At 39.9% G+C, this 26,961-nt stretch overlaps 2 protein-coding genes and 1 long non-coding RNA gene across 5 annotated transcripts in view; 1 reads left to right on the forward strand and 2 right to left on the reverse strand.

Moving 5' to 3' along the window:
• The window catches only part of SPATA1 (spermatogenesis associated 1), an 89,872-nt gene extending 87,102 nt beyond the window's left edge, over positions 1 to 2,770 (reverse strand). The window contains exon 1 of the mRNA XM_051857540.2: positions 665 to 2,770. The gene's annotated coding sequence lies outside the window, so the exon portion shown is untranslated. The remainder of the gene's footprint in view (positions 1 to 664) is intronic.
• Positions 3 to 8,743, forward strand: GNG5 (G protein subunit gamma 5). Its single transcript, XR_518213.4, has 3 exons — positions 3 to 235; positions 2,962 to 3,100; positions 8,520 to 8,743. It is a non-coding gene; the product is annotated as a G protein subunit gamma 5 (long non-coding RNA).
• On the reverse strand, positions 4,040 to 26,961 carry RPF1 (ribosome production factor 1 homolog). 3 transcript variants are annotated; one of them, XR_007924001.2, is made up of 10 exons: positions 26,225 to 26,961; positions 24,838 to 24,894; positions 22,877 to 22,957; positions 17,556 to 17,651; positions 16,842 to 16,995; positions 11,610 to 11,692; positions 11,067 to 11,248; positions 10,752 to 10,878; positions 9,767 to 9,979; positions 4,040 to 7,180 (listed from the first exon to the last, which is right to left on the reverse strand). XR_007924001.2 is itself a non-coding variant. In XM_002715891.5 (9 exons), exons 1-9 carry the CDS (start codon positions 26,450 to 26,452, stop codon positions 9,938 to 9,940), a joined length of 1,050 nt encoding a protein of 349 aa, XP_002715937.3. In that variant the 5' UTR covers positions 26,453 to 26,961; the 3' UTR covers positions 9,727 to 9,937. The 3 variants fall into 3 exon arrangements, 2 of the variants coding, with proteins under 2 accessions (XP_002715937.3, XP_051713512.2); XM_002715891.5 differs by lacking the exon at positions 4,040 to 7,180 and having other exon boundaries at positions 9,727 to 9,979; XM_051857552.2 differs by lacking the exons at positions 4,040 to 7,180; positions 26,225 to 26,961 and adding an exon at positions 25,306 to 26,191 and having other exon boundaries at positions 9,727 to 9,979.

The following is a 26,961-nucleotide window of genomic DNA, read 5'->3' on the forward strand; positions in this document are numbered from 1 at the left end:
CATGCGTGCCGAGGGTGGAGTCGCCAGGCACAGAACCGGAAACTTAGACACAAAGTTCGGAGCCCCGCCCCGGGCAGCCCGCCGTCTGGCCCCGCGGACTCTCCGACTCTCCGACCCGTGACCGACGCTTCGGCCCCCCTGTCTCGCGTGTGCCATGTCTGGTTCCTCCAGCGTCGCCGCTATGAAGAAAGTGGTTCAGCAGCTCCGGCTGGAGGCCGGCCTCAACCGAGTGAAGGTGAGCGGGCGCGGTCGGGTGGGGGAGGGGAAGGCTGCGGCGGGTGGGCTCCGGCGTCCGGGCCGGCTGGAGCGGGCGCCACCCTCGCGGGCCCTCGGTTCTGGGGCGCGGGGGGACCGCGCTGGGCCGCTTCAGTCTGCCAGCCGCCGGCTTCGAAGTTGCCGCGCGGGCTGGGGAACCGATCAGTCCGCCCTTCCGCCCCAGGATTTTCGATGCGGGCTGGCCCCCAAGCTGAAGCGCACTCCGCGTCCCGGGGCCGCCTCCGTCCGCGCTGGCCCGACGTCGGCCTCTCTCAGCGCCGCCCGCACCCGTCCTTCCCTTCCCTTCTCTCTGCAACAGCCTCCGCTGTTTGTTGTCATCGGACAGGGTATTTTCCAACTTATGATTCAGAACAGACTTACTTAAGATTCAGATTTTTGCCACACCTACTTGGTTTAGTGATAGATTCTTGCCTCCAGATCACCTCGTTGTGTTGAACACGAACGTGTAAACGAATTCTTGCGTAACTGTGGATTAAAGAAGTGTGTTTGTGTTCAGAAAGTTCCCAGAGACTGAGGTTACCGCCGTGCTCGGCACAGCCTCCAACAAAGCGTGCCTTTCATACCTCTTTGGCTCAGCGGGCCGGGATCTGACCGCCCGAGAGAGAGATGAAGGGTGGGCCGGTGCTCGTCTTAGGTATTTTGGCGGCTGGTTGGCCTTGGCTGTGTCTTTGGGGAAAGGCTTTTTGTCTATGTTGGTAGGGCAGCTTGACATTCAAGCGCTATTCCAAATATTTTCTGATTTAAAAAATCCTAGATAAATTGGCTAGTTTCTGATGCAATTAGGTTACAATAGGAAAGACTTCCTTGTAATTAAAAAAAAAAGATTGTAGACCATAAACCCTGCTAGCAGTAGGCACTTTCCAAGATGATTTGACTTTGTACTACTCATCGAACTAGTCTAGTCTTTGTTTCTTCCTGACACTTTTTCTTTTTTTTGGAGAGGGTCTCCCGTTTTCCTTGACTGTCAATATATGTGACGGACATGGTTATTTGTGGCCATTCCTGGAGAGAAGGGAAATTTCTGTCGGTCTTAATGTGGGATTCCCCCGACCTGTTAACCATTAAGTGTGGTAGACAAAACTGCTGTTTGGAATCCATTTCTCTAATCTCTCAAATTCTCAGTGGCTTATGGTCATAATTTTTGGTCAGATTTAGCTCTGACATTTGAAATCGTTTGTTTCTTAAATAACTATTATATTGTCATCAGGTATGCCTTTATGACAGATTGAAGTGGGCTAGTAAAGAAAAGCAGGTGGCAGAGAGAGAGGGAGTCGCAAAAAACAAACAAGGCTGGTGAAAGTAATTCTAAGTAAGGGTACTTACATGAGATGAAGTCAGTCAACTCCGCAAGCTGTAACCTTGAAAACTCTGGTTGCTGCCCCCTTCTCCCTAGTCAGATGCTACCTTGTATACAGAATTTTTCAGTGGCTTCTGGTTGGGATCATTAAAGCCACCACAAGTGATTTGGTTTTGGAGTTCTCCATTTTTGTGTGGCATTAGGGCTGCAGCAAAGAGGAGAAGGCATCCCCCTTGGGATTTCAGATGAGCTTTTCTCTAGACACACTAGGTTCCATTTCTCATTGTTAATTTATGACTGTGCTAGATGTCTTTCTGTAAGCTTACTGTGTTTAAACCTTTTTATTTGAGCACACTTGGTTAAAATAAAATCCCAAGTGCCAGACACATCTTTCATAGGCAGGGCAGGGCACTTTCCAGAATGAAAGGGGCACCAGTAATTACTTTAGGGCTTTAGCCTCTGGAAGATGACTGTTAGAGTGCCTTGGGAGCCAGCAGCTTGTCCAGTTGAAGTCTCCGTCTCAGCTTTCCCCAGAACTTGGAATACTGCTTACTTTGTTGTTGTTAGTTCCCTATCTTCCTAAACCTTAATTCAAGACTTAACATTTTAATCATTCATGTTCTACATCTCAGTGGTTCAGTACATTGTTTTGGTCTTAGTGTACTATCAACTGTTTAGAATTACAAAATTGTAGAATGAAAGGTGAAAAGCAAACCTGTTTAACTAATGAGCAGCCTGCCTTTAAGAAACTGTACTTGCCTTTAAGTGTGATTGACCAATATTCATATATGTATGCAGTGCAGTGCCACCAAAACCAGGACCTAAAGAGTTTGTATGGCTCAACTTTTTTTTTTTTTTAATTCTACATCTCTTTATACAAATAGCAGATGTTTAAGTGAATGAGTGCATGCCCGTTTTAGTGCATGCCTGTTTCAGATTAATACAAAAAGGAGAGTATAGGTTTTACCAGTTAATATACTGAATGTATTCTTACAGTGTTGGGTTTTCTGTATTCTATGTTATGATCATTCACAGTAGCATTTTTCCAGTAATAATGCTTTTAAGATAAAGTAATTGTTAGAATGTTAATGTTCTTAATGCTTTTAATGTAAAAAACAAGATGTTTAGAACCTGCAGGCTTGCATTTGAAAAGCTGGTTATTAATAAGTAAAATGTGATGTGATTTGTAAGCAAAAAGAAAACATAGTTTAAACCAATCTTATTTACAATAGTAAGTATTATAAAAACTCATATTTACTGTTAGTCTTTAATTAGTGCATATCATTCTCTTTTGAGGCAGGAGAAGTGCGGTTTTTTCCAAGCATTTACGAAGATCTTTGAAAAACCTTCATTAAAACCTGGCACTTTCCCCTCTTTGTTATGTGTAGGTTTCCCAGGCAGCTGCAGACTTGAAACAGTTTTGTCTGCAGAATGCTCAACATGACCCACTGTTGACTGGAGTATCTTCAAGTACAAATCCCTTCAGACCCCAGAAAGTCTGTTCCTTTTTGTAGGAATCCTTCAGAGGTAAGTTTACTTTAAAAACAAAACAAAAAACAGTGTAGGGATGAGTAGTTAAGTTTCTTGGCACTCTAAGTTTACAGACTTTTTCTGTTTTGTAAGGAAAGTGAGGATTGATGAAACCTGGTATTTCAGTAGTCAAAAACAGTTTTTTAATCATTAAAAGAATTAAATAGAGGATTTAATAATAGCATTCTTAAAACACAGTTTCAGTACTGAGACAAGCCATGTGCTAATTTTTATAGTATTACCCTAAAATGGCATATAAATTTTGGAGTCCCCAAGGGATAGTTTAATTTTTGTGTATGTAACAAATAATTTAGACAGTTTTTAAAATACCTGCAATGTTTATAGGGATGATTTTTAAGAAACTAACAATTAATTTGGATTAAATCTGATGTTTCTGCTCTAATAGAACTCAGCTGTTTGGATAATACAGAATTAAGAATTGGGAATGCAAAAGAAAATCAGGAGTTGAATAAGCCAGCATGGTTTAGGCATTTGGAATATAGAGTTAAGAGTTTTACTTCTTCTCATTTGTTGGACAAAGGTAAAATGAGGAAAATGAAGTATTTGAGTTCATGGTGGCGAATAGGCAGTGGACTGGACTTCAGAGGATTAAGAAACTAATGATTTGCTAGCTTCAGTGTATTACTAAGGCATGCTGCTATATGTTAATTTGTACCTTCCAGGTCAGATGCCCTGTATGCAAAACATGTTTGTCCAAATGAGATATGACCAAAAACCTGCTTTGTATAATTTAAGGATATAATCTTTTATAAGTGCTTATTATGAGGGTATGTCAAAAAAGTTGTAGAAGAGAGGAATTAAAGGATAATTTTTGGTGCAGAAATTCTTTCTTGAATACATGGAGTTTTTTCATAATACACATTCCCCTGAACCATTTTAAGACCCCCTTCATTTGTATGGATTTCAAAATTCCGGGGGTGGGGGGGGGGTCCAATTACACTTGTAATTCCATTTTTTGTATGTGCTTTTTTTGAAGTGTTCTTGGAGTGCATATTCACTAGTGTTGACCCATGAATAGCAAAATTAAGCTACTGCTTTAAAAAGACTTAGGGCTGGCACTATGGCCTAACAGGTTAAGCCTCGTTCTGCATTGTTGGCGTCATATATGGGCTCCGGTTCAGGTCCCAGCTGCTCCGAATGGCCTGGGAAAGCAGCAGAAGATGGCCCAGGTCCTTGAGCCCCTGCACCCACATGGGAAACCTAGAAGCAGCTCCTGGCTTCTAGGCCAGCCCCAGCTGTTGCTGACATTTAGGGAGTGAACCAGCCGACCAAAGATCTCTTGCTTCTCCCTCTCTCTCTGTAACTCTGCCTTTCAAATAAATATATCCTTTACCAGTGGTTTGACTTAAAAAGTTCAGGAAGCTGCTTTCTTTTACTTTTTTTTAAAGATTCAGTTATTTATTTGAAAGGCAGAGTTACAGAGAGGCAGAAGGGGAGAGAGAGAAGTCTTCCATCCACTGGTTCACTCCCCAGGTGGCCACAAGGGCCAGAGCTGCACTGATCCAGAGCCAGGTGCTTCTTCCAGGTCTCCCACGCGGGTGCAAGGGCCCAAGGACTTGAGCCATCTTCTACTGCTTTCTCAGGCCATAATAGAGAGCTGGATCAGAAGTGGAACTGCCAGGATTCAAACCAATGCGCACATGGGATGCCAGGACTGCAGGCGGCAGCTTTACCCACTATGCCACAGTGCTGGCACCAGGAAGCTGCTTTCTAAAACATCTTGTTACATGGTTGTGTACTCCCCAGTAAAGCTTTGTGGACTTGGGAGTGTACAGGAAGTTATAGAATGAAATACACTGGCCCATAGTTAATTCTTTCTGGCAGTTTTTGGAAACTTTGTATTTTTACAGATTGTTTTTAACCTCAGGTCCTATTGTATTTGCCTTACGAAAGTGCAAAGTAAAGTGGTTTATTTTCATTTGACACAAAATACTGTTAAGAAGCCTGGGCAGCTGTCAGTATTTTTCTTTCTTTAAATAACTTGGTCAAGTTTACAAATATGGTTTGGATAATAATACATATTTCAAAGTAAAACAATGGATATTATTCCATTATCCCTGCAGTGTAACAAAAAAGCTTTGTGGCTATTATGATTTGAAGTAGTTTGGGTCAAGGACAGAATATTTGAATATAGAAGTATTGCTTTTTAAACTTGAACTTATCCACAAACCACCTTGTAAAATAGAACTTAGATTTCATTAGGTCTGAAGTATGGCCATAGAACTTGAATTTCTTAAAGCGCCTATGTTAAACATCTGATATCTACTGTCCTAGACATGTATAGGATATACATGGAGTTTTCATACTTGCAATACTTTGGAGATTTCATACTTGTAAATGTAGCTTTTTGTAATTAAAAATAACATGGTACAAGAAAAATAGAAATTACCATCATGCAGCACACTTAGAAATATCACTGTTAACAGAATTGCATTTCCTTATATTTTTATTTTTATTTTTTTAAATTTATCTGAAAGGCACAGTTAGAGAGAAAGCTAGAAAGAGGGAGGGAGAGAGAAACAGAGAGAGGTCTTCCATCTGCCGGTTCACTCCCCAGATAGCCACAATGGCCTGAGCTGGGCCAGTTTAAAGCCAGGAGCTTTTTCTGGGTCTCCCATGTGGGTACAGGGGCCCAATGAATTGGGCCATCTTCTGTTGCTTTCCCAGGCATATTAGCAGAAAACTGGATCAGAAGCAGAGCAGCTAGGACTTGAACCAGTGCCCACATGGGATGCTGCTGCAGGCGGTGGCTAAACCCACTATGCCACAGTGCTGGCCCACATTTCTTTTTTTTTTTTTTTCTTTTTTCTTTTTTTATTTTTTGACAGGTAGAGTGGACAGTAAGAGAGCGAGACAGAGAGAAAGGTCTTCCTTTTGCCGTTGGGTCACCCTCCAATGGCCGCTGCGGCCGGCGCAACGCGCTGATCCGAAGGCAGGAGCCAGGTGCTTCTCCTGGTCTCCCATGGGGTGCAGGGCCCAAGTACTTGGGCCATCCTCCACTGCAATCCCTGGCTACAGCAGAGAGCTGGCCTGGAAGAGGGGCAACTGGGACAGAATCCGGCGCCCCAACCAAGACTAGAACCCGGTGTGCTGGCGCCACAAGGCGGAGGATCAGCCTAGTGAGCTGCGGCGCCGGCCGACATTTCTTTATAATATTTTTAAAGAATAAAGGTATGTGGAGTTTTTCATTCTGCTTTATAAAAACATTTAAAAACTACCTATTTCATGAAACATTTTTCATAAAGTTCTAGTAGTTGTATCAGTTGTACTTCATTGAATATTAAAGATTTGTTTCCAAATTTGAAGCTACAGTGTGATGAAGGTCTATGCAGTGTCTTCAAAGTTTATGGAAAATAAGTATTATGAAAAACCAATATGGGTTAATTTTTGGCATCAAACATACCCCATTAAAAGTATCTTTGTGGGGCTGGTGCTGTCGCATAGCAGTTAAATTCATGGCCTGTGACACCTGCATCCCATAAGGGTGCTGGTCTGAGTCCTGGATGCTCCATTTCCAATGTGCCTGGGAAAGCAGTGGAGGATAGCCCAAGTGTTTAGGCCCCTGCACCCATGTGGGAGACCAAAAGAAGGTCCTGGCCCTGGGCCCTGGTCTTTGCAGCCTTTTGGGAGAGTGAACCAGGAGACAGAAGATCTCTCTCAGTAAATTCTGCTTGTCAAATAAATAGAGAGAGAGAAAGAGAGACAGACAGACAGACAGATCCTGTATCTGCTGCTTTGTTTCCCAAATGCCTGGAGCAGCTGAGGCGTGGCCAATCCAAAGCCAGGACCCCAGAACTCAGTCCAGATCTCTCATGTGGGTGGTAGGGACACAAGTACTTGAGGCATCACTGCTGTCTCACAGGGTTCCCATTAGCAGGAAGCTGCAAACGGAAGAGGTGCGGAGTCTTGAATCCAGACACTGTATATAGGATGTAGACATTTCAGGCAGTGTCTTGACAGCTGTGCCAAGTGCCCACCTTCATAAGTTCATCTTTGAATTCCCTTTTCCATGAACTTTTTGATGTGTCTTTGTATTCATATATTTATACTTTACTCCTAGAAATGGGTCAAGTTGATGAATAAGGAGTGAATATTTAGAAATACAATACTTGATCTCCACCACCCGTATTCCTTGGTCTTCCATCAGCTTTGGCTCAGCCCTTGCCCAACAAACCTTAGTTGTCCATTTGCTGTTATTCTAAGTGAGGCTAAATACTTATGGTTTTGTACCAGAGTATTTTGTTTATATCTCATGAACATTGCAACTAACCATTCTGAATTAAACACTTTAACTTATTTAAAAGAAATAAAAGTTAATACTTTTTGCCTTCCCTCTCTAGAGAGAACCTACTCTGAAGTTGGTATTTTTTTACTACATATACTTTCTGTATTTTATAGTTTGAAGTCATAATTTATTTGGTAATGAATATCTTAATTTTTTATTGTTGGTATATTAGCCATATAGATTGGCCATTTTAATAACTTTATGTATTGTATCACATATAAATGTTAGTTTATCCATTCTTCTGAGTTACATTTAGGCTGTTTCCCATTCTGTGCTATTAAAAGCACTACTGTAAAGTCCTGTACATGTTTTTTCTATGTACATTTGTTTAGGTAAATAGAAGTATCGTTGCATCTTTTACTTAACTAGATAGTGCCAAATTGCTCTCCTAAATATTCTAGCTAATTTTCCTACTGTTCAGATTTTTCTTGATTTAAAAGATTTTTGTATTAACTTTTTGAATTTGAAAAGAGTATATTTTGGCAGTAATCTTAGCAAGTTAATCTGTAAGTTGGTTTATAAAATGGAGAGTAGCTATGAAAATTAAGATGAATTTACATTTTACTGCCTACTAAAGGTCAGGCATTTTCCATCTTAATGCTCATTTTTTTCTTAAAAATCCCGTTGTTTTGTTTTTTAAAAACTACTGATAGGGCACAGCTTAATGTAGTTGAAAGTCCTTTATGAACTAACATTTAAATGAATTGCATTGAAAGCAGTACAGATGGTCCTTGAGTTAAATTAAGGTTACATCCATCCCAAGTTGAAAATGCATTTAATACACCTAACCTCTACTGGACATTATAGTTCAGCAACACAATATAGAATACTGTTATTGTGTGACTACCTGGAGGCTTTATACCACCAGTCCAGAAAAAGATGTAGATTCAAAACTTGAAGTATGGTTTGTATGGAACATATATCACTTTGGTATCATAAGTCTGGATTGTACTGTCTTGCATAGATGTGCCATGTTCAGAAAAGTAGGTAAAGACACGAGCAATTTGTAAGAAACTGCAGTTAGACAGGATTACTCATGAAAAGTTTTTTAGAAACCATGCTCTTTGCTATTTTACCCTAATTCATCTTTTTCTCCCCCACCTATTTCAGGGTTCCTGAACCACTTCTCATTAACCGGTGAATATTCATTCATTCAAGAGAGCTAAATTTGAAGCCTGTACAAAAGCTTCCTTTAACATGTGCCATAATATACAAACTTCTACTTTTGTCAGTCCTAACATCTACCTCTCTGAATTTTCATGAATTTCTATTTCACAAGGGTAATTATTTTATATACACTGGCAGCAGCATACAATAAAATACTTAATATAAAAGTGTTGTCCTTTATTAATCTGTCTTAAACACCTTGGGGTTAAGTTTTTTGTATTTGCTCCACCAACATTTAGAAACTTGATATGGTATGAATTTGTAGACTACCAGGAAATTAAATGTAAGTTGCAAACCTTTATTATTTTTATGTCAGGATGAGGCTTTTTTAAGTTCTGCAGTTTCTATTCATGAATTTATTTCAGTGCAAAAATGTTTTGGCTTTTCATCTTTAGGATTAATTTTGTAACATATATTTTTTCTTTTTTTAAAGATTTATCTTTATTTATTTGAAAGACAGAGTTAGAGACAGAGAGAGGTTCACTCCCCAGTTAGCCACAATGGCCGAAGCTATGCTGATCCGAAGCCAGGAGCCAGGTGTCTCCTCTGGGTCTCCCACGTGGGTGCAGGAGCCAAGGACTTGGGCCATCCTCCACTGCTATCCCAGGCCATAGCATAGAGCTGGATCAGAAGAGGAGCAGCTGGGACTAGAACCGGCACCCAATTGGGATGCCGGCGCTTTAGGCCAGGGCTTTAACCCACTGTGCCACAGCACCCATGTAACAGATACTTCAGATGAACTCCTTTTAGGGGTATTACTGATTGTACCTAAAAATAAGTTACTTTGTAACACATAGCTTTGTTAACAGGAACAGTTAGAGGCTGAAATAATTTCATTAGCAAAAGTAAAGAACTTAAATCCCTCAAGTACTATGTGTAATGAGCTACAAAGAAAAGATTAGCTTCAGTTTTGAAACTTTCCTTCAAATCCTGATCAATCATTTTGCTTTATATCTTCTACCATTCTGAAAGGTTTAAAGAATGTTAAAATATTCCAGAAACCTTATCTCCGGTTTCAAACTATGTGCCAGATACTGGATCCAAGATTAATCTAGCATAGTATCCATCAACCACTTTATCTCCAGCACATATGCTCTTTGAAAATGCAAATGAAAGTTAAATTTAGATTTAATTCAATCTGACTCATGGCTATTATGAAACAAAAGGTTTATTAAACCTAAGTGACTTACATTTACTATATAAACAATGGCAGTCCAGGGTACTTGGTCATTTTTGTCCAGACATGAAAGGGAGTTTTTGAAATCAGTAAATGCCATTTTGAAAAGGGTATTCCATCAGAAATAATTTACCAAGTTCAAGATAGGCCTGTTCAGCAAAATCCAAGTTATCCCCTCAGTACTTTACAAATGAAATTTTCTTCTACTTGTGTCCATTTCCCGGGGCTGAAAAGGAAAAAATGAACTACTCAGATAACACAATAAAATTAACTTTTCTTAGATCTTCATAAGTAACACTAGTTCTGAAAAACACTTTGAGTTTGAGACCCTAAATATTCTACTTAAGGACTAATATAAAAAGTTTTGTCAGTTGTTATTCCATGTGTAAGTGCATAATTATAAATAAATACTACTTTAAAGAAAATGATTCATTAATTTGAAGTCAGTTACAGGGAGAGAAGGATAGATCCATCTCCTGGTTGACTCCTCAAATGGCTACAACTTTTCAGGTTTGTGCCAGGTTGAAGCCAGGAACTTCATCTGGGTCTCCCACATGGGTGCAGGGGCCGAAACACTTGGGCCATTCATTGTCTGCTGCTTTTCCCAAACCATCATCAGGTGGCTGGATGGGAAGCAGGGCAGTTGTGACACAAACCAGCACCCTTATGGGATACTGGCCTTGCAAGCTGAGACTTTACCTGCTAGGCCACAATGCTAGCCCCCAAAATGTACTTAAGTGAACTACACACCAGATGGAAAACATTCTCTAATAATATTTACATTTAAGGTGATAATCTGTAGTCTTGTGTAAAGCCTCTTGCAATAATTCTCAGGAATACTTAAAATGAACCAGATACCAAAGCAGATCTGTTCTTTCTAACTTAATGGGGCAGTAATTCAGTAGTATGAATTAAAACATGAACACTCAAAGTTTAAAGCACCTCATTGTCTTCTCATTCCATACTTTTGAAATGAATTTTAAATAGTAAGGGCATACCTTATGGACCCATTCATATTCTCCATATTTAGAATCAAAGGTTCCTTTCTGAAGAGATCTTAATTTTAAGGTAAAACGTGGTCCAAGTTCCTGAATTCCTGCTTTCTTTTCACTCTTGAATATGTATCTTTAAAGACAAATTAAAACTAGAAATTAGTCTCAATGAACCCAATTGTCATTTCTTTAATATTATAAGCATTTCTACTCTTCAGTATTTGTCACAATATATTAGAAACCTGTATGTTAGAAAGTTTTCACATTGAAAACAAAGTTCATGATGGAAGTCAAAATCCAAGTTAAAAATTCCTTCCTCACCTGTGAAATCTGAAGAAGATATAATCCCGCTGATTATGGAATGTAGCAACTTGCCTTCCAATAAACTGAGGATTATGGGGAAAGAGAGAAGCAAACATACGACCAATAGAATGACCTAGCCGTGTTGTAAAATTATTCAGAATTATTTCAGGTCTGTGTTCTGTGGGGTCCTTGCCTCTTCTCTAGAAAAAATACAATAATGAATTAGGCTAATTAGCAAATAACACATCTTGATGCAATTTCAAGTATTGGAATTTACATAATTTTTTAATTTTTGTGAATGGCAAGCTACCACAGATTTACCAAATTGATGGATAAAGATGTATCAGTTACTTTAATAGGCTATGGACAGAGCAGGAAAGTCTAGAAAACCAACATGTTTTGTGGTATTGACTATTCCTATCCACCACAACCTTAATCCATAATCCCACAAGAAAACTGCTTTGATTAGGAAAACAAGTGGCTATTATTAAAATCAATTAGGTCTGTATGACAATCAAAAACCTTGTGAACAGTGCCAAAGAAGGAACACATAAAACTCACCTTAATTTCTTTACGAAGACGAACACTGCTCATTTTAAAATGAGCAGTTGGACCATTTGGCAAGTGACTCAAAATCAGTCCATCTGTTTATGAAAGTTAAGAAAACACATTAAAGTTTAACTCATGTTTATGTAGTGGCAGGCATTTGTTGCAGTGGTTATGATGCCACTTAGGACTCCGGTATCCCATGATGGAGAGCCTGGGTTCAAGTCCTGACTCTGCTTCAGATCCAGCTTCCTGCTAATGCACACCCTGGGAGGCAGAAGGTGATGGCTGAAGTATTTGGGTTCCTACCATCCATGTGAGAGTCTGAGTTCCTGGCTCCTCTCTTTGGCCTGGCCCAGACTAAACTGTTGTAAGCATTTTAGGGAGTCAATCAGTAGAATGGGAGATCTCCCTCCCTCTCTGCTTTTCAAATAGGTAAAAAATTTAACTGATCCTCTATCAGCCCTTCAAATCAGTAGCTAAGTGAATAGCTGGATGCATGTATTCCACTGGGTTAAGTATTCCTAGCATACCAAACAGAAAACATGTAACATAAATCTTTTAAGAAAATACATTAGTCCTTTTTTTTTCTTTTTACAACATAATACATAGTTTTAATAGAGTATCTGAGTTTTCAAAGTAGATGAAAAAGCTATTTAATGACCACTACTCAACCAGGGATAGGAAAGGATGAGATCCTAGAATGATGTAGCATTGTCAATACAGGTTTATCTCCATGTTCAGAAGACTTCTAGCCCTACGAATACCACCTTCATGTTTGTATGGTTAGGGTATGCTTTAAATATTGCCCCAAAGGGGCTGGAGTCATAGTGCAGCAGAGAAAACCATGACCTGGCTGCTCCACTTCCAATCTGGCTCCCTGCTAATGGCCTGGGAAAAAAAGCAATGGAAAATGGCCCAAGTGCCTGGGCCCCTGCTACCCACATGGGAGACCTGGAAGAAGCTCCCAGCTCATGGCTTCGGCCATTGTGGCCATCTGGAGAGTGAATTAGGGGGTGGAAACTCCCTCATCTCTCCCTCTCTCTGACTTTCAAATAAATAAATCTTTAAAAAAATAAATATCACCCCAACAGCAGACTCCTAAATGCTCCTGAAATCAAGGTTATTAATAGTTCTGAAAAGATAAGCTCTTAGAATTACTGTCCCATAAATTATAATCAACTGATTAATAACCATTTACTACTATGATCAGATAATTAGGCTAAAATAAATACAGGATACCTACCAACAATCATCAAGTTTCACTGCCCAAAAGCTCTCAAAATTCTGGCTGCAGCAAACTGAAGATTACTCCCTAAACACTGCTCAAACTTCACAACATGAAACACCTTTATTTTCTCAATGAATAACTTAAGGCTCTTATTTTACAGCACTATAAGCAGGCAGAACTGACAGCAGTAGACTTTTTAATTCATAGTATGCTTTTCTAGATTAAGAAAAATTTTCAAACATCTGATTCAGGAACAGCATTAATGTTGCTCAGAATGAAAACTGTTTCTCAAGTCTATATGAACATAATCTGTTTTACAAAACAGATGTTGCTATTTTTGGTTATCTTCAACTTCTCCATCTCTCACTAAATCTTAACTGCTTTTCTTTTCACAAGTTCTCTTTTTACCCTTCAGCTTCCTTTTTACCCTTACCATTAGAGTCTTTGTTGAAGGCCTGTGGATTTTTCCATCTAAATTATTAAAACAGTATACTGATTGGTCCTATTTTCTCTCTCACCATTTCAAGTATATCATCTACAAGAGGCTGTAAATCAAATCTGGAGTTAGGCCTTGGTTCTGTAAGTAATCAGCTATGGGATTTGGCTGTTATATCTGTACCATGGATTCTCATGTGCTAAGTGAAAAACTAGATTTCTTTCATTGTCGTGCCACAGATTCACCCATACTAAGACATAAGTATGGCACTCTTGGGTACAATCTACTGTTCTAACCTGTTTTTTTTAACCCTGTGGCCCCCAAAGCTGTTTTGCGGATATTCACAATTTCATGTACTGTATATGTTAGTATCATGCATTTTTTGCTCAAGCTATTTCAAATACTTGTATTATTTATCTGTTAAGGCTCACTTCAAATTCCACCTCATTTTATTCAGGATTAGGGTTCTAATTAAATGTTAAGTTAATTAGCATAACATTTATCACTTAAATTTGAGTTACAATTATGACAATCCCTTTCTTAACTGATCTGTTCACTTTTTTTTTTTTTTTTTTTTTTTTTTTTGACAGGCAGAGTGGACAGTGAGAGAGAGAGACAGAGAGAAAGGTCTTCCTTTTGCCGTTGGTTCACCCTCCAATGGCCGCCGCGGCTGGCGCGCTGCGGCCGGCGCACCGCGCTGATCCGATGGCAGGAGCCAGGAGCCAGGTGCTTTTCCTGGCCTCCCATGGGGTGCAGGGCCCAAGCACCTGGGCCATCCTCCACTGCACTCCCTGGCCACAGCAGAGGGCTGGCCTGGAAGAGGGGCAACCGGGACAGAATCCGGCGCCCCAACCGGGACTAGAACCCGGTGTGCTGGCGCCGCAAGGCGGAGGATTAGCCTAGTGAGCCGCGGCGCCGGCCTGATCTGTTCACTTTTGGAAATAGATCTGTTTCTTACAGATATTACTGCTTACCACATGGCAGATTACCATTCTTCCCCTTTTTAAAGATTTTCCCCAGATTCATCTTAATGAAGTAAGCCGAGACAATCTCTATCACTTGCACATGTGAAAATCATAAAATATTCACAGGACTAGGAGATATAAAAGTCATTTCTTCCAACCAAAATCAAGGCTTGACTCCTTTCTGCAACATTCACACTAAGTTGTGGTTTGTGTTGAAAGCAAAGCACAAATCCCAAATATATCAGTTTCTATGTAACTTGCTTTCCTGAGTACTCCCATTTTTTTTTTTTTTTTTTTTTGGACAGGCAGAGTGGACAGTGAGAGAGAGATAGAAAGGTCTTCCTTTGCCGTTGGTTCACCCTCCAGTGGCCGCCATTTGCCCGGTTGCCCCTCTTCCAGGCCAGCTCTCTGCTATGGCCCAGGAATGCAGTGGAGGATGGCCCAAGTGTTTGGGCCCTGCACCCCATGGGAGACCAGGAGAAGCACCTGGCTCCTGCCTGCGGATCAGCGCAGTGCGCTGGCCACAGCGGGCTAGCTGCAGCGGCCATTGGAGGGTGAACCAATGGCAAAGGAAAACCTTTCTATCTCTCTCTCGCTGTCCACTCTGCCTGTAAAAAAAGCACCCACACACACCTAGATATCTTTTATGTGATTTCTTATTTCAAAACAGAAATAAATACTTTTGAGTTTAAATGACACATTCAACTCAGAACTGAGACTCACAGAAAAAGTTTCAGATTGTCACTGGCCGCTGAAACACTACCAATCAGCTTAAATCCCTACCTCAAAAACAATCCTGATACCACCTCTGACAATATAATATCTAGCCATGCTAAAATACACGCAGATCCCTAACTGGGTCTGCCCTTTCAAGTCTCTATCTTTCCAAACAGTTCTCCCACTGCCCGAGCACCCTTAATCTGCATTATTAAACTCTCACCCTTATCTTCCTGAACCCAGTTAAGAGCTTCTCCCTCTCCCTGATATCCTAAAGTGCTGTTTTACCAGAAACAGGATTTCTACTATGTCCTACATTTCTCTCTTCAATTGTTTAAGCCATACTATATTTTATTAACTTAAAACTGTTCACTGACATTTTAATTCATTTAATTGGTCCTTTTTAGATGACCAAATTTATTTAATCCAACAATGAATAGATAAATCTATTTAATCCAACTATAAATTCTTTGACTATCTCTTATCTCTGCATCTTTTATTAAGCATTGAAACAGTTTCTTGACTGGAGCATATAACTGATAAATGATGAATAAAAAGGAAAAAATCGATTTCAAGAGTCTTAGACAGATATATAATGTCACCTTCAGAACTAATGTGCTCAAGAAAGCTTGACCTGATTGTTGACAGACAGTTAACTACTGTTACTTTTTACTGTGTATATCCCTATGGTTTTGTTTTGTTGGTTGTTTTTCTTTTCTCTTTTTCCTCTGTTTTCTTTCTCTCTCTCATCTACCTCACACTGTGGCCTAACTCTCTATGTAACACAGAGTTAATTGTATGTATTTTAAAGCAATTGGAAAAGATACCAGCTTAAAAAAAAAAGGGAGGGAATAAGAGATGGAGGAGGTAGTCTAAAACTGTAAAACAAGTATAGTTATGCATACAAGCATATAGACTCACCTCTAACAGTACAGCCTAAGAACTAATCATGGGGCTCCAAACCCATAAGAACCGGTGGTATAAACACCATCTTCAATGTTATAATGATAAACTTAAGTGTTAAAGGCAACAGACAGACCAGTCTAAGTTTATAAGGGACGACATAAATAACATCAAATAAATTAAAAAAAAAAGTAAAAATAATAGAATTAAAAAAGGAAGGAGGGGCCAACATGGGAAGCAGTCTGCACAGTAGACTCCTAGAATGACTTTCGCAGTAAATAACACTCTGACCTCAGAATCAACCCATAAGGCTTCCTGGTCAGGCTGAAAGGCCTGCAAGAGCATCTCAGGCATGGAAACCAAGACTCTGCGGAAAAAAAACCAACCCTACACAGAGGATCTCTGCGAGACCTCAGAGGAAAGAAAGGGTCATCAAAGAAGGCGATACTCTTCTCTAAAGGGATAGGAGAACATCCTCTTTGCTTATGGCTGTGTCCAAGTAACAACGGAGTCTATCGTCACAAAAAAGCCTCCATAGCCCTGGCAGCTCACGACAAGCATTGGGTGATGCTGGCATCAAACACAAGTGTTAATTGTTAAAGGAACAACAGCAGTCAATGTGCACTTGCTCCCCAGGTAGGACCTTATTCTTAATATATATAACCATTGGGGCACTCCCCAAATGCTCACAAATAGCTGAGGTTAGCCTGGGCTGGAACCAGGAACCATGAACACAATCCGTATGTCGCATGAGGGTGGCAGGAACCCAATTACTTTTGAGCCATCCCCATTGCCTCCCAGGGTCTGCATTGGTAAGAAGCTGAGTTAGAAATCAAACCAAGTACCCTGATGTGATACATAAGCATCTTAACTGCTAGGCTAAATGCCTGCTCTTTAAAATACATTTTTAAAGGGAGTGAGGGAAGGTACAGAAATGCCTCCTTAATGAAAAAAGGAAAACTTCTTTAATATTACAATAATAATAAAAAGGATACTTGGTGTTTTACGATCTTCATTAATAACAATCAGATCTGTGAAATCTCTTGAAATGCACTGTGGAATAATTTTTTTCAGAGCCAGTCCTCTTCTGTAATAAACATGTGAGTTTGGTATAACTGTGGAGAGCTGTTCACAAAGTTTTACTGTTCTCTGTAAAACAAAGCAACAAAAATTCTCAAGAGACAGAATAAAATCTCACATGGTATAATATTAATTATGAAAGAAACAATGATGATTATAAGCCAGTGCTATTTCTGAAAGCAAGATGGGAAAAAATGAAATCTAACAATGTTTCATCTTTTACCAAAGGTTGATCGTCCCAAAGCAGTGGTTCTCAACCAGGGGTGATTTCGCTGCACCAATGGCCATATAACAATGCCCTAAAGACAGTTTTGGTGGTTATGATTGGTGGCAGATGGTTGGTAATAGGTAGAGGCCAGACATGCTGATAAACATCCTATAATGAAGAGGATAGCTCACTAGAACAAAGAATTATTTAGCCCATAATGTTAATAGTGCTGAGGTTGAGAAAGCCTATCTAGAAGAATCATGGTTAATTTATCTATATCATATCACCAGTACATTTAGCTTATTCAATTCCATTCTATAAGGCAGTTAAATAATTAACTCTTCTGAGCAGAATACTTTAAACTGTAGAACTAATGTAAGAAAATTAAGAACTTAAGAGCTACACTAATCAATTTGTTTACCCCATGAGGTCTATCTGATGTTGTGATGAGAATCTTGGGAGAAGTTTGTCTGTTGAAGTAAGAAGCAAATTCATCTGTAGCTTCATCATAAGCAACCTAAGAAGAGAGATGAGAGATAATTTTACAACAAATACTTTACTAGACCAGATTTTTATCTTCTTTCTTTCTTTCTTTCTTTCTTTCTTTCTTTCTTTCTTTCTTTCTTTCTTTCTTTCTTTCAAGATTTATTTATTTATTTGAAAGTCAGAGTTACACAGAAGGAGGGAGGGAGGGAGAAAGTGAGAGAGAGAGAGAGAGAGAGAGAGAGAGAAGAGAGAGGTCTTCCATCTGATGGTTCACTCCCCAATTGGCTGCAACGGCTGGAGCTGCGCCATTCCGAAGCCAGGAGCCAGGAGCTCCCTCCGGGTCTCCCACGCGGGTGCAAGGGCCCAAGTACTTGGACCATCTTCTACTGCTTTCCCAGGCCATAGCAGAGAGCTAGATTGGAAGTGGAGCAGCCAGGTCTTGAACCAGTGCTTTAAGCCAGGATGTTAACCCACTGTGCCACAGCACTGGCCCCCAGATTTTTCCCTGGCCTTCAGTGCTGGCATCCATATGGGCGCTGGTTCAAGTCCCAGCTGCTCTACTTCCGATCCAGTTTCCTGTTAATGGCCTGGGAAAGCAGCAGAGATGGCCCAAGTACTTGGGCCCCTGCACCCAAGTGGGAGGCCTGCAAGAAGCTCCTGTCTACAGATTGGCTCAGCTCCAGCTGTTGCAGCCATTTAGGGAGTGTACCAGCAGATATGGAAGACCTCACTCTCTGTCTCTACCTCTCTATATTATTCTTTCAAATAAAAAATAAATAAATATTTAAAGGAAAAAAAAGAGTAAGAGAGAAAGATCTCTCATCTGCTGATTCACTTCCAAAATGCCCATGAAAGTCAGGGCTGGGCCAGGCCAAAGCCAGAACTCAAATTAGGGTCTCCCTATGGGAGGAAGGAACACAACTCCTTGAGCCACCACCTGCTACCTCAAACCCAGGTGCTCTGATATAGAACATGAGCATTCCATGTGATGTCTTAACCATCAAGCCAAATGTCTCCCACTGGTCCAGAATTTTAAAGGATTCTGACACTGATTACCTAGCTGGTAGGGCATTTACAAAAGGACTGGTATTAATGGCAACATGAAAAGGTTGGATGATTTCCCATCTGCAGGATACAAGTATAAAACTGGACAACGTCAGATACTTCTAGAGTACAGTCATATGCTGAATCATGGTGCTCCGGTCAACTATGGACTATATAAGTAAGTGATCCTCTAAGATACAAAGGAGATGAAAAACTCACACAGTGAGGTTGAAGCACAATGTTGGTATAAACAAACTAAGGCTTTGGCAGTTGTATAAAAGTATAACACATATAATTATGTATAGTATGTAATACTTGAAAAGAAATGACTGTCACTGATTTATATATTTACTACAGAGTATACTTATTAGGAAATAAAGCTTACAGGGCAAGCATGCTGTGTTATGTAGCAGTAGCCACCTGTCTCATGTTTATTGTAGTCTTTTGTCTGCATCATTTTCTCTCGTGCTTGTTTAATCTAAAGTTGTTCATCGTGGCTCTGGAAGAAATCGACTACACCACTTTTATATATCTGTAGCCTTGGTGCACTGTAGGCTCCATCTAGGTCTATATAAGCAACCTAAAGATGTTTGTACAATGATGAAATCAGCTAAAGACTCATTTCTCATAATGTATTCCTTTTGTTAAGTGATGCATGACTGTACATGTAGAGGGAGTCCCAAAGGGGGCAGATATAGCTGAAGAAATAATGGCTGGAAATACCCCAAACCTGATGAAAAATATTAGCATACAAGTCCAAGAGCTCAATAAATTCCAAGGAGGATGAAAAGAACAATACCTAAACATCAGAGCCAAACTGCTAATCGTTAAAAGCTGAAACAGTTCTGAAATAACATATAGGGAAACACTGATAATTAGTGGAAATAAGTGGTTAAAATGCAGTGGAATTGTATGTTCAAAGTACTAAAAGGAAAAAAGGACAATTAAGAATTTTATATCTTGCAAAATTATCTTTTAAAAATGAAGGCGCAGACAGGCAGGCAGGCATTATGGTACAGGGGTTTAAACCACTTCTTGGAACTCCCTTCTCCCATATCAAAGCACAGGCTTGAGTCCCGGCTACTCTGCTTCGGATCCAGTTTCCTGTAAATGCATAATGCAAAGCAGCAGATCATGGTTCATGTGCTTGGGCCCCTGCAACCCATGTGGAAAACCAAGATGGAGTTCCAGACTCCAAGGTTTTGGCCTGGCACAACCCTAGCTATTGCAGGCATTTGGGGAGTGAACCAGCAGATGCAAGTTCTCTTTATTGCTTTGCCTTTCAAGTATATGAAAAAAAATTGGGGGGGCCAGCATTGAGGTGCAGTGGGTAAAGCCATGACCCACAATGCTGGCATCCCATATGTATAACAGCTTGTGTCCCAGCTGCTCCACTTCTGATCCAGCTCCCTGCTAATGCCTTAGGTAAAGCAATGGAAGATGGCCCAAGTGCTGGATGTTGTGACAATCTGGGGAGTGAACCAATGGATCAACAATCTCTTTCTGACTCTCAATATCTCTCCGCAACTCTGACTTTCAAGATAAATAAATAAATCCTTAAAAAAATTTTTTAAATGAAGACAAAAGAAGCATACTTTCACATAAACAAAAACTGAGATAGTAGTTGCTATTAAATCTGCTATAAAAACAAAGACGAAACGAAGTCCTATAAGCTAAAAGAAAATGACATCAAACAGCAACTGAGATCCAGAAGATGGAAAGAAGAAAACTGTTAATTGTAAACAGGTAGATAAATATAACACTATATGTGTATGTACATAATTCTTCATTTCTTTTAAAAAACATGAGGTTGTTTAAGCAGAAATTATAACACTAAGTTTACAGCACATAAAAATGTAGTGTATATGATAATAAGACAAAGGTAGAGGAACAAAACTGTATTAGAACAAACCTGCCATATTTACCAGAACTGTGTCAGAATTTTTTTTTAAGTTAATTGTGATACAGATGCAGTTTGCAATTCCTAGAGTGACCAAGAACTCAATTGTAACTTTAAAAATGAAGAATAAAAATGGCATACTAAAAAATATTTAGTACCAAGGATATCAGCCCAGGAGAAACAGGAAAAATAGATACAAGATATTTTGAGATCAGAGCAAAATGGTAGACGTATATCAATAACCAACTTAAAATGTTTGTCACACTGAATAAAAAAGCAAGATCCAACCAGATGGTATCTGTAGGTGATATAACCTAAGTACAAAGATGTGAACTGGGGGTGGGCACTGTGGCATTGCAGGCTAAGCCACCCCTGAGACTGGGATGCTGCATATGACATGAAAGTACCTAGGGGATGAGAAACTTGGGTTCCTGCCATCCACATGGGAGCCCAGATGGAGTTCCTGACTCCTGACTTCAGACTAGTCCAGCTTTAGCTATTGTGGGCATTGGTGGAGTAAACCAGAGAATGGAAGATCAATCTCTCTCTCTTCCCCCCTCTCCCTTACAAATAAATAAATAAATCTTACAAAGATGTAAGTTAACAGTAAAAGCATTTTTAAAAAAGGATGTATCACGCAGTCAGTAATGAGAGTTTAAGGAGTTACATGGACATTAAACAAAATAGACATTTAAAAAAAGAAATACTGCTAGAGACACGGAATTCTATTTATGGAATAAATACATGGAATTTATATTGGGTTAAAGGTAAATACATCCAGAAGATGTACTTATAATTATGTAATTATGTGTATATAAAGTTAGAATTATAAAAGTATATGTACCCAACAAAAGAATCCTCAAATATGTGAAGCAAAAACTGAAAGGAACAGAACAATCCAGCTAGTTAAAGATCTCGGGCCGGCGCCGCGGCTCACTAGGCTAATCCTCCGCCTAGCGGCGCCGGCACACCGGGTTCTAGTCCCGGTCGGGGCGCCGGATTCTGTCCCGGTTGCCCCTCTTCCAGGCCAGCCCTCTGCTGTGGCCAGGGAGTGCAGTGGAGGATGGCCCAGGTGCTTGGGCCCTGCACCCCATGGGAGACCAGGAAAAGCACCTGGCTCCTGGCTCCTGCCATCGGATCAGCGCGCTGCGCCGGCCGCAGCGCGCCGGCCGCGGCGGCCATTGGAGGGTGAGAACCAACGGCAAAGGAAGACCTTTCTCTCTGTCTCTCTCTCTCACTGTCCACTCTGCCTGTCAAAATAAAAAAAAAAAAAAAAAAAAAAAAAAAAAGAGATCTCAATTCTTCTTGCTCAACAACTAATAGAACTTGATAAAAATTTAGAAAGAATATACAAGATGTGAACAATACTATCAACCAACTCCAACCAACTCTGACATTCATAACAACGCATCCCAACAAAACACATGTTTTGAAATAATTCTCACATACATAATAATCCATCCTCAAAACAGAAAAATACACCTTTTCAAAAGCTACACAGATCTTCTCAGAATAAACAATAGAGCAAAGACAATGTCTTGGAAAGGACTTAAATCAGAGTGCTCTATGTTCCACAATTAAGTTAGAAAGTGATGGTAAGAAAAATCTGGAAAGTTCTCAGACATTGGCAATTAAGCAATGCACTAAATAATGAGCCAGACAGAGTGTATTGTTCACTGATGGATATCAAATCCCTAAAACATTATCTTAATGTTTAAAATATTCAATACTTAGGCAATCAAAAAATATTTGCTGGAAGACTGAATGAATTAACATTGGGTTGTACGAGGATGTATGTTAAAAAATAGTGTTTAAAAGCAAACTAACAAACATTACCAAACCAAGTTTCCTTTAGAAAAAATTTGAAAATATACAAAGTTTTAAAATCTCAATTTTTTTCTCACTGCACTGTTACAAACTTCTAAAGAGAGAAAACATGCAAAGGGAAAATTATTTTGAAACCAAGAGTTTTATGAAGACATCAAAAAATCATCAAATGTTACCCTTAGGTTATCAAAATGTCTAACAAATACTATAAAAATCTATGGTATGAGAAATTCTTTTAAAACCTTAAAGTTTATCTAGGTATAAAATACATTTCCAGAGAAATAAGTATTTACCACATTTTTCCTATAGCATTATTGAGAATTTCTATTATGAAATAATCTATACCAAACAAAAAGATATACAGACATCACATCTGAATCAATCCATTATACAACTTTTCCAGCCAACGCTTTAAATATAAACAATATCAACATATAATCTATCCAGTGTGATCATTCCAATTCACTTAAAACTTTTAACATTACCTCTTCATCATTAGGGTCTACTATGGTTTCATCATACACGCGCTGGTTGTCAATGGTCTTGGGTACAGGCTTTGGTGGAGCCTAAATACAAGAGAAAAGAAATCTAAAAGAATCTATAAGAAAGAACAGAAATCCATCCATAGGACAAACAATCTGATTCTCATTTCAACCCACTGCTACTGCTTACACTGATCCTAATAATATTAAATAAGAGGCTTTTTAATCTGGGCAGAAACATACATTCACTGGAAGAATGACTAACTTTGAGTTTGGCAAAAGTAGCAGAGAGAAGAAAGAGGAATCAAGATAATTATCCACTAAGGAGAAAAATAACAAACATTTTAAAAAAAAGAAGAAAAAATATAATGGAAATAGCAGAATCACTATTCATAATGTAAATAAACAGCAAACAGCACATCAATAATGACTGGAATACTGTTACAATCAGCAATCATGCAGACTCAACCTGCATAAATGAACTATATTAAGGAGCAGGAAAACAGAACTATAAGAATAGAGTATGTATCTTGAAAGAGAGGTATACTACTAGAGAAATGGAAAAAATATGAACTGATAACCATTTGGGATTTTTTTTATTACACTATGAAACAAACATTAAGTTTTAATAATTTTTTAAGAGACATAGTTCAAGGAAGTCATCCTTCAGTCCAAAAAATAAGAATGGTAATATTTTCAAATGGTGATCAACTTGTTCACTTGCTGTAACTGATCAGAGTTTCTGTACAAATATATAGTCTTTATTTATTTCCTCTCCTCAAAAAACACTAATTCTTATTTGGTTCCTTGTATTAACAGATATGAATTGGGGAGTTGAACATTTTTTTTTTTTTTTGACAGGCAGAGTGGACAGTGAGAGAGAGAGACAGAGAGAAAGGTCTTCCTTTGCCGTTGGTTCTCACCCTCCAATGGCCGCCGCGGCCGGCGCGCTGCGGCCGGCGCAGCGCGCTGATCCGATGGCAGGAGCCAGGAGCCAGGTGCTTTTCCTGGTCTCCCATGGGGTGCAGGGCCCAAGCACCTGGGCCATCCTCCACTGCACTCCCTGGCCACAGCAGAGGGCTGGCCTGGAAGAGGGGCAACCGGGACAGAATCCGGCGCCCCGACCGGGACTAGAACCCGGTGTGCCGGCGCTGCTAGGTGGAGGATTAGCCTAGTGAGCCGCGGCGCCAGCCTAGTTGAACATTTTTAAAATTTGCAAGTGTAGACTGTAACCTGGGAGTAACTACTAACAAAATGTAACAAAATGAAAATTACCTAGCTATACAATAAATAATATTTATTTAGTAGTTCTTTTAGAAGTTTTCAACAGAAAGAGTTCACTTAATATCACAAAAACAACCAAGTCTTTTCTTGATATTTTCTCCACTTCTCTTTGCCATAATCCAACCAGGTCTCACCCTGCTTCTCCTCCCATTCTCGTTCTTCACAGGTTCATATCGTCTGTGTCAGCTCTCATTCTTACTAAGCTCATTCTACTACAGATGAAGCTCTGTCCTGTCTTTCTCCTGACAAAGAGCCTTGCTTTAAGTTACAAAAACTGAAACATTAGGCCTAAACTGGGAAGATTCCCCTTTCCCAAAGCTAGGGGGTGGTGCCTCTTCCTTTCAGAAATATCACATGTGAAATGCCACCACTGTGCTTATTGTTCAGATACAGAAATGCATTAGTACAAATATAAAACAGTGCATAGGAAAAATAACTTCCTATTAGTGGGTATGTCTGGAAGGGAAAGCAATCAGGAAAAACTGACAAGGGCATCCCAATGTTATTTGCTAATGTATTATTTCTTAAGCTGAGTAAAAAATATAAAGGGAGTTGTTACATAATTTTTATAACTTTTTATACATGTGAAATATTTCATAAACTTTAGAAGTCACTGAAAATACAATTAGGAAGTATTCCTTAATGTAAAACAGAAAGCAGATGGCAAAAAATTTATTTACCTTATCACCAAGAGCCTCTCTCTGTTTTTTAAGTTTTTTCTTAGCTGCCAACTTTTCCTAAAAGGTTGAAAACAAAATATTGAAAAACCACCAGTTACATCACATACACACCAAAACTACCAACTAGTAATGCTATGTGTATTTAAATTAGGTAATCTTTATGATATAATAACATAGCCACCTGGACAAAGATTTTATACCTAAACGGTAAGCCAAACATGTTGGTCAATAAAATCTGAGATCTTGCACCTTAACAAAATCTAAATTGGTAAGTTTCAGCATTTAAAATTTCACTAGCATTAGCTCTTACTATAAAGCAAGTTAAATTAAAGAAAATGTAAAATGTAAACTAGCACAGTTGTTTTGTTTTACCAAGCTGGTTGTTTTTCTGTAAGGCGCTAAAAATGAAAAGAAACACAAGATGGGTTTTCAGGTTTCCGATAAAGCCAACGCTAGTTATCCACATACCAAATCTGTTTTTACTATCAGTAAGAACTTGCGATGTTGGTTATGATTATTTGTACTGTAAAGTATCTTCTGGAGATTTCTAAACAGAATGCTTGACATCCTTGATGTCTCTAGCGTCTCCTGACCCTCAACCCATCAAGCCAGATTAGAAATCACAGTGTCGTCTTCTAAGACATCCCGCATCCTGGTAGGGTCAGATGCCCCTTGTATGTACTCCATTAGCACCTACACACTTAACGGTGAGTAGAATCAGTCCAGGGCCCCTACAGTCTAGTGAAAGAGGGCAGGCAAATATAAAGGATATTGTGTGTGAACTTCCAACGTACTCAATGATGATTAAATGCTTTCCTCTCGTTGAAATTTAACCAGAATTGAGCACTGTGACTTCGGGCAAGTCAGTTTAAACATTTCCACTTTTCAGTTTATCCTTAACCTCCCAGAATAATATGAGGGAAAGGTTGCAAAGAACAAATCCAACCACCAGCCCAGTCCACATTACTAATATAATCAAGAGCTGTTCGGACTTGCTATGTACTGTCTATATTACAGATTCTCAAAATTCATCAACGTTGTGTAGAGTGGCAAAGCGGGGGACCGAGACCCTGGTCTCTCGCGTCAAGAGCGGGTACCCTCCACTAGGAGAGCAGGACTGCCGGCTTTCCTTTCGCGGAGAGGCCGCCACGGAAGGGAAAACTCCACCCTGAGGCTCAAACGGCTGAACATGCAGTTCCCAAAGTCCAGCGAGAGCGCCATGACAGGAGAGCTGGAGGCACCCTTCCGGACAACCCTTCGGGCGCAACTGGCACCCGCCCGTGTCCCCCGGGAAGAGACGAAGACGCCTGAACGCTCCCCGCTTCCGTCCCGACCACGCGCGAGCCGCCTCGCGCACGCGCCCCGGCCGCTTCCGCCCGTCGCCTACCTTGCGCTGCTGCTGTTTCCACCGCGTGAACATTAAGTGTCGCCGCTGTTTGTTCTTAATCTCGGAAATGCTGAAACCTGGGGGAAACGCAGCCGCTTTCGCGGGCTGAACCCCACTTTCTGTCGCCTCATCCCCAGCGACTGTAGCCTCCTGCGGTTCTTCGGTAACGGCTTTCCTTTTCAGATTTTTCTTCCCTCCACTGCCGGTCTTATCCGCGGCCTTCGCCATTTTTCTTTGGTTCTTTGCGTCGGCACGGAAGCGGAAGTAATATTTCTTTGAGCCCCGCCTTACAGGTTTACTTCCGGTGTCGCGAACTTGGGAGGAAAAAGAAAAACCTTAGTGAGCTTTAGCTATTTTAGAAGATTGTAAAACCGAGGGTTGAAAGACTTTTAGGTGACTTGCCCAGCTGTGTGAACAGCGAGATGATCAGTGTGCGGACTCGTTTAGTGAGCATCAGTTGTGTGCCGACTCTTGGAAATAATGAAACAAAAGAATCTTTGCCCTACTTCACTGACCTTTTATTGGAAAGAAAGAAAATGAGTGCACAAGTTCTGTGGGGGAGCTATGGGGTAAAACAGTATGGAAAAAATAGAATAAAAAGATGAGAGGGCAGAGTGACACATTGCAACTTTAAATAGGATTCTCAGAGTAAGCATCATTGAAAAAGTTACGTGTGCAGGAGGTAATGGATTAACTGGGGGAAGAGCTGTTAATGCAAGCAAAGCTGATTATCTAGG

This window comes from Oryctolagus cuniculus, chromosome 7 (genome assembly GCF_964237555.1).
Source record: "Oryctolagus cuniculus chromosome 7, mOryCun1.1, whole genome shotgun sequence".
NCBI lineage: Eukaryota > Metazoa > Chordata > Mammalia > Lagomorpha > Leporidae > Oryctolagus > Oryctolagus cuniculus.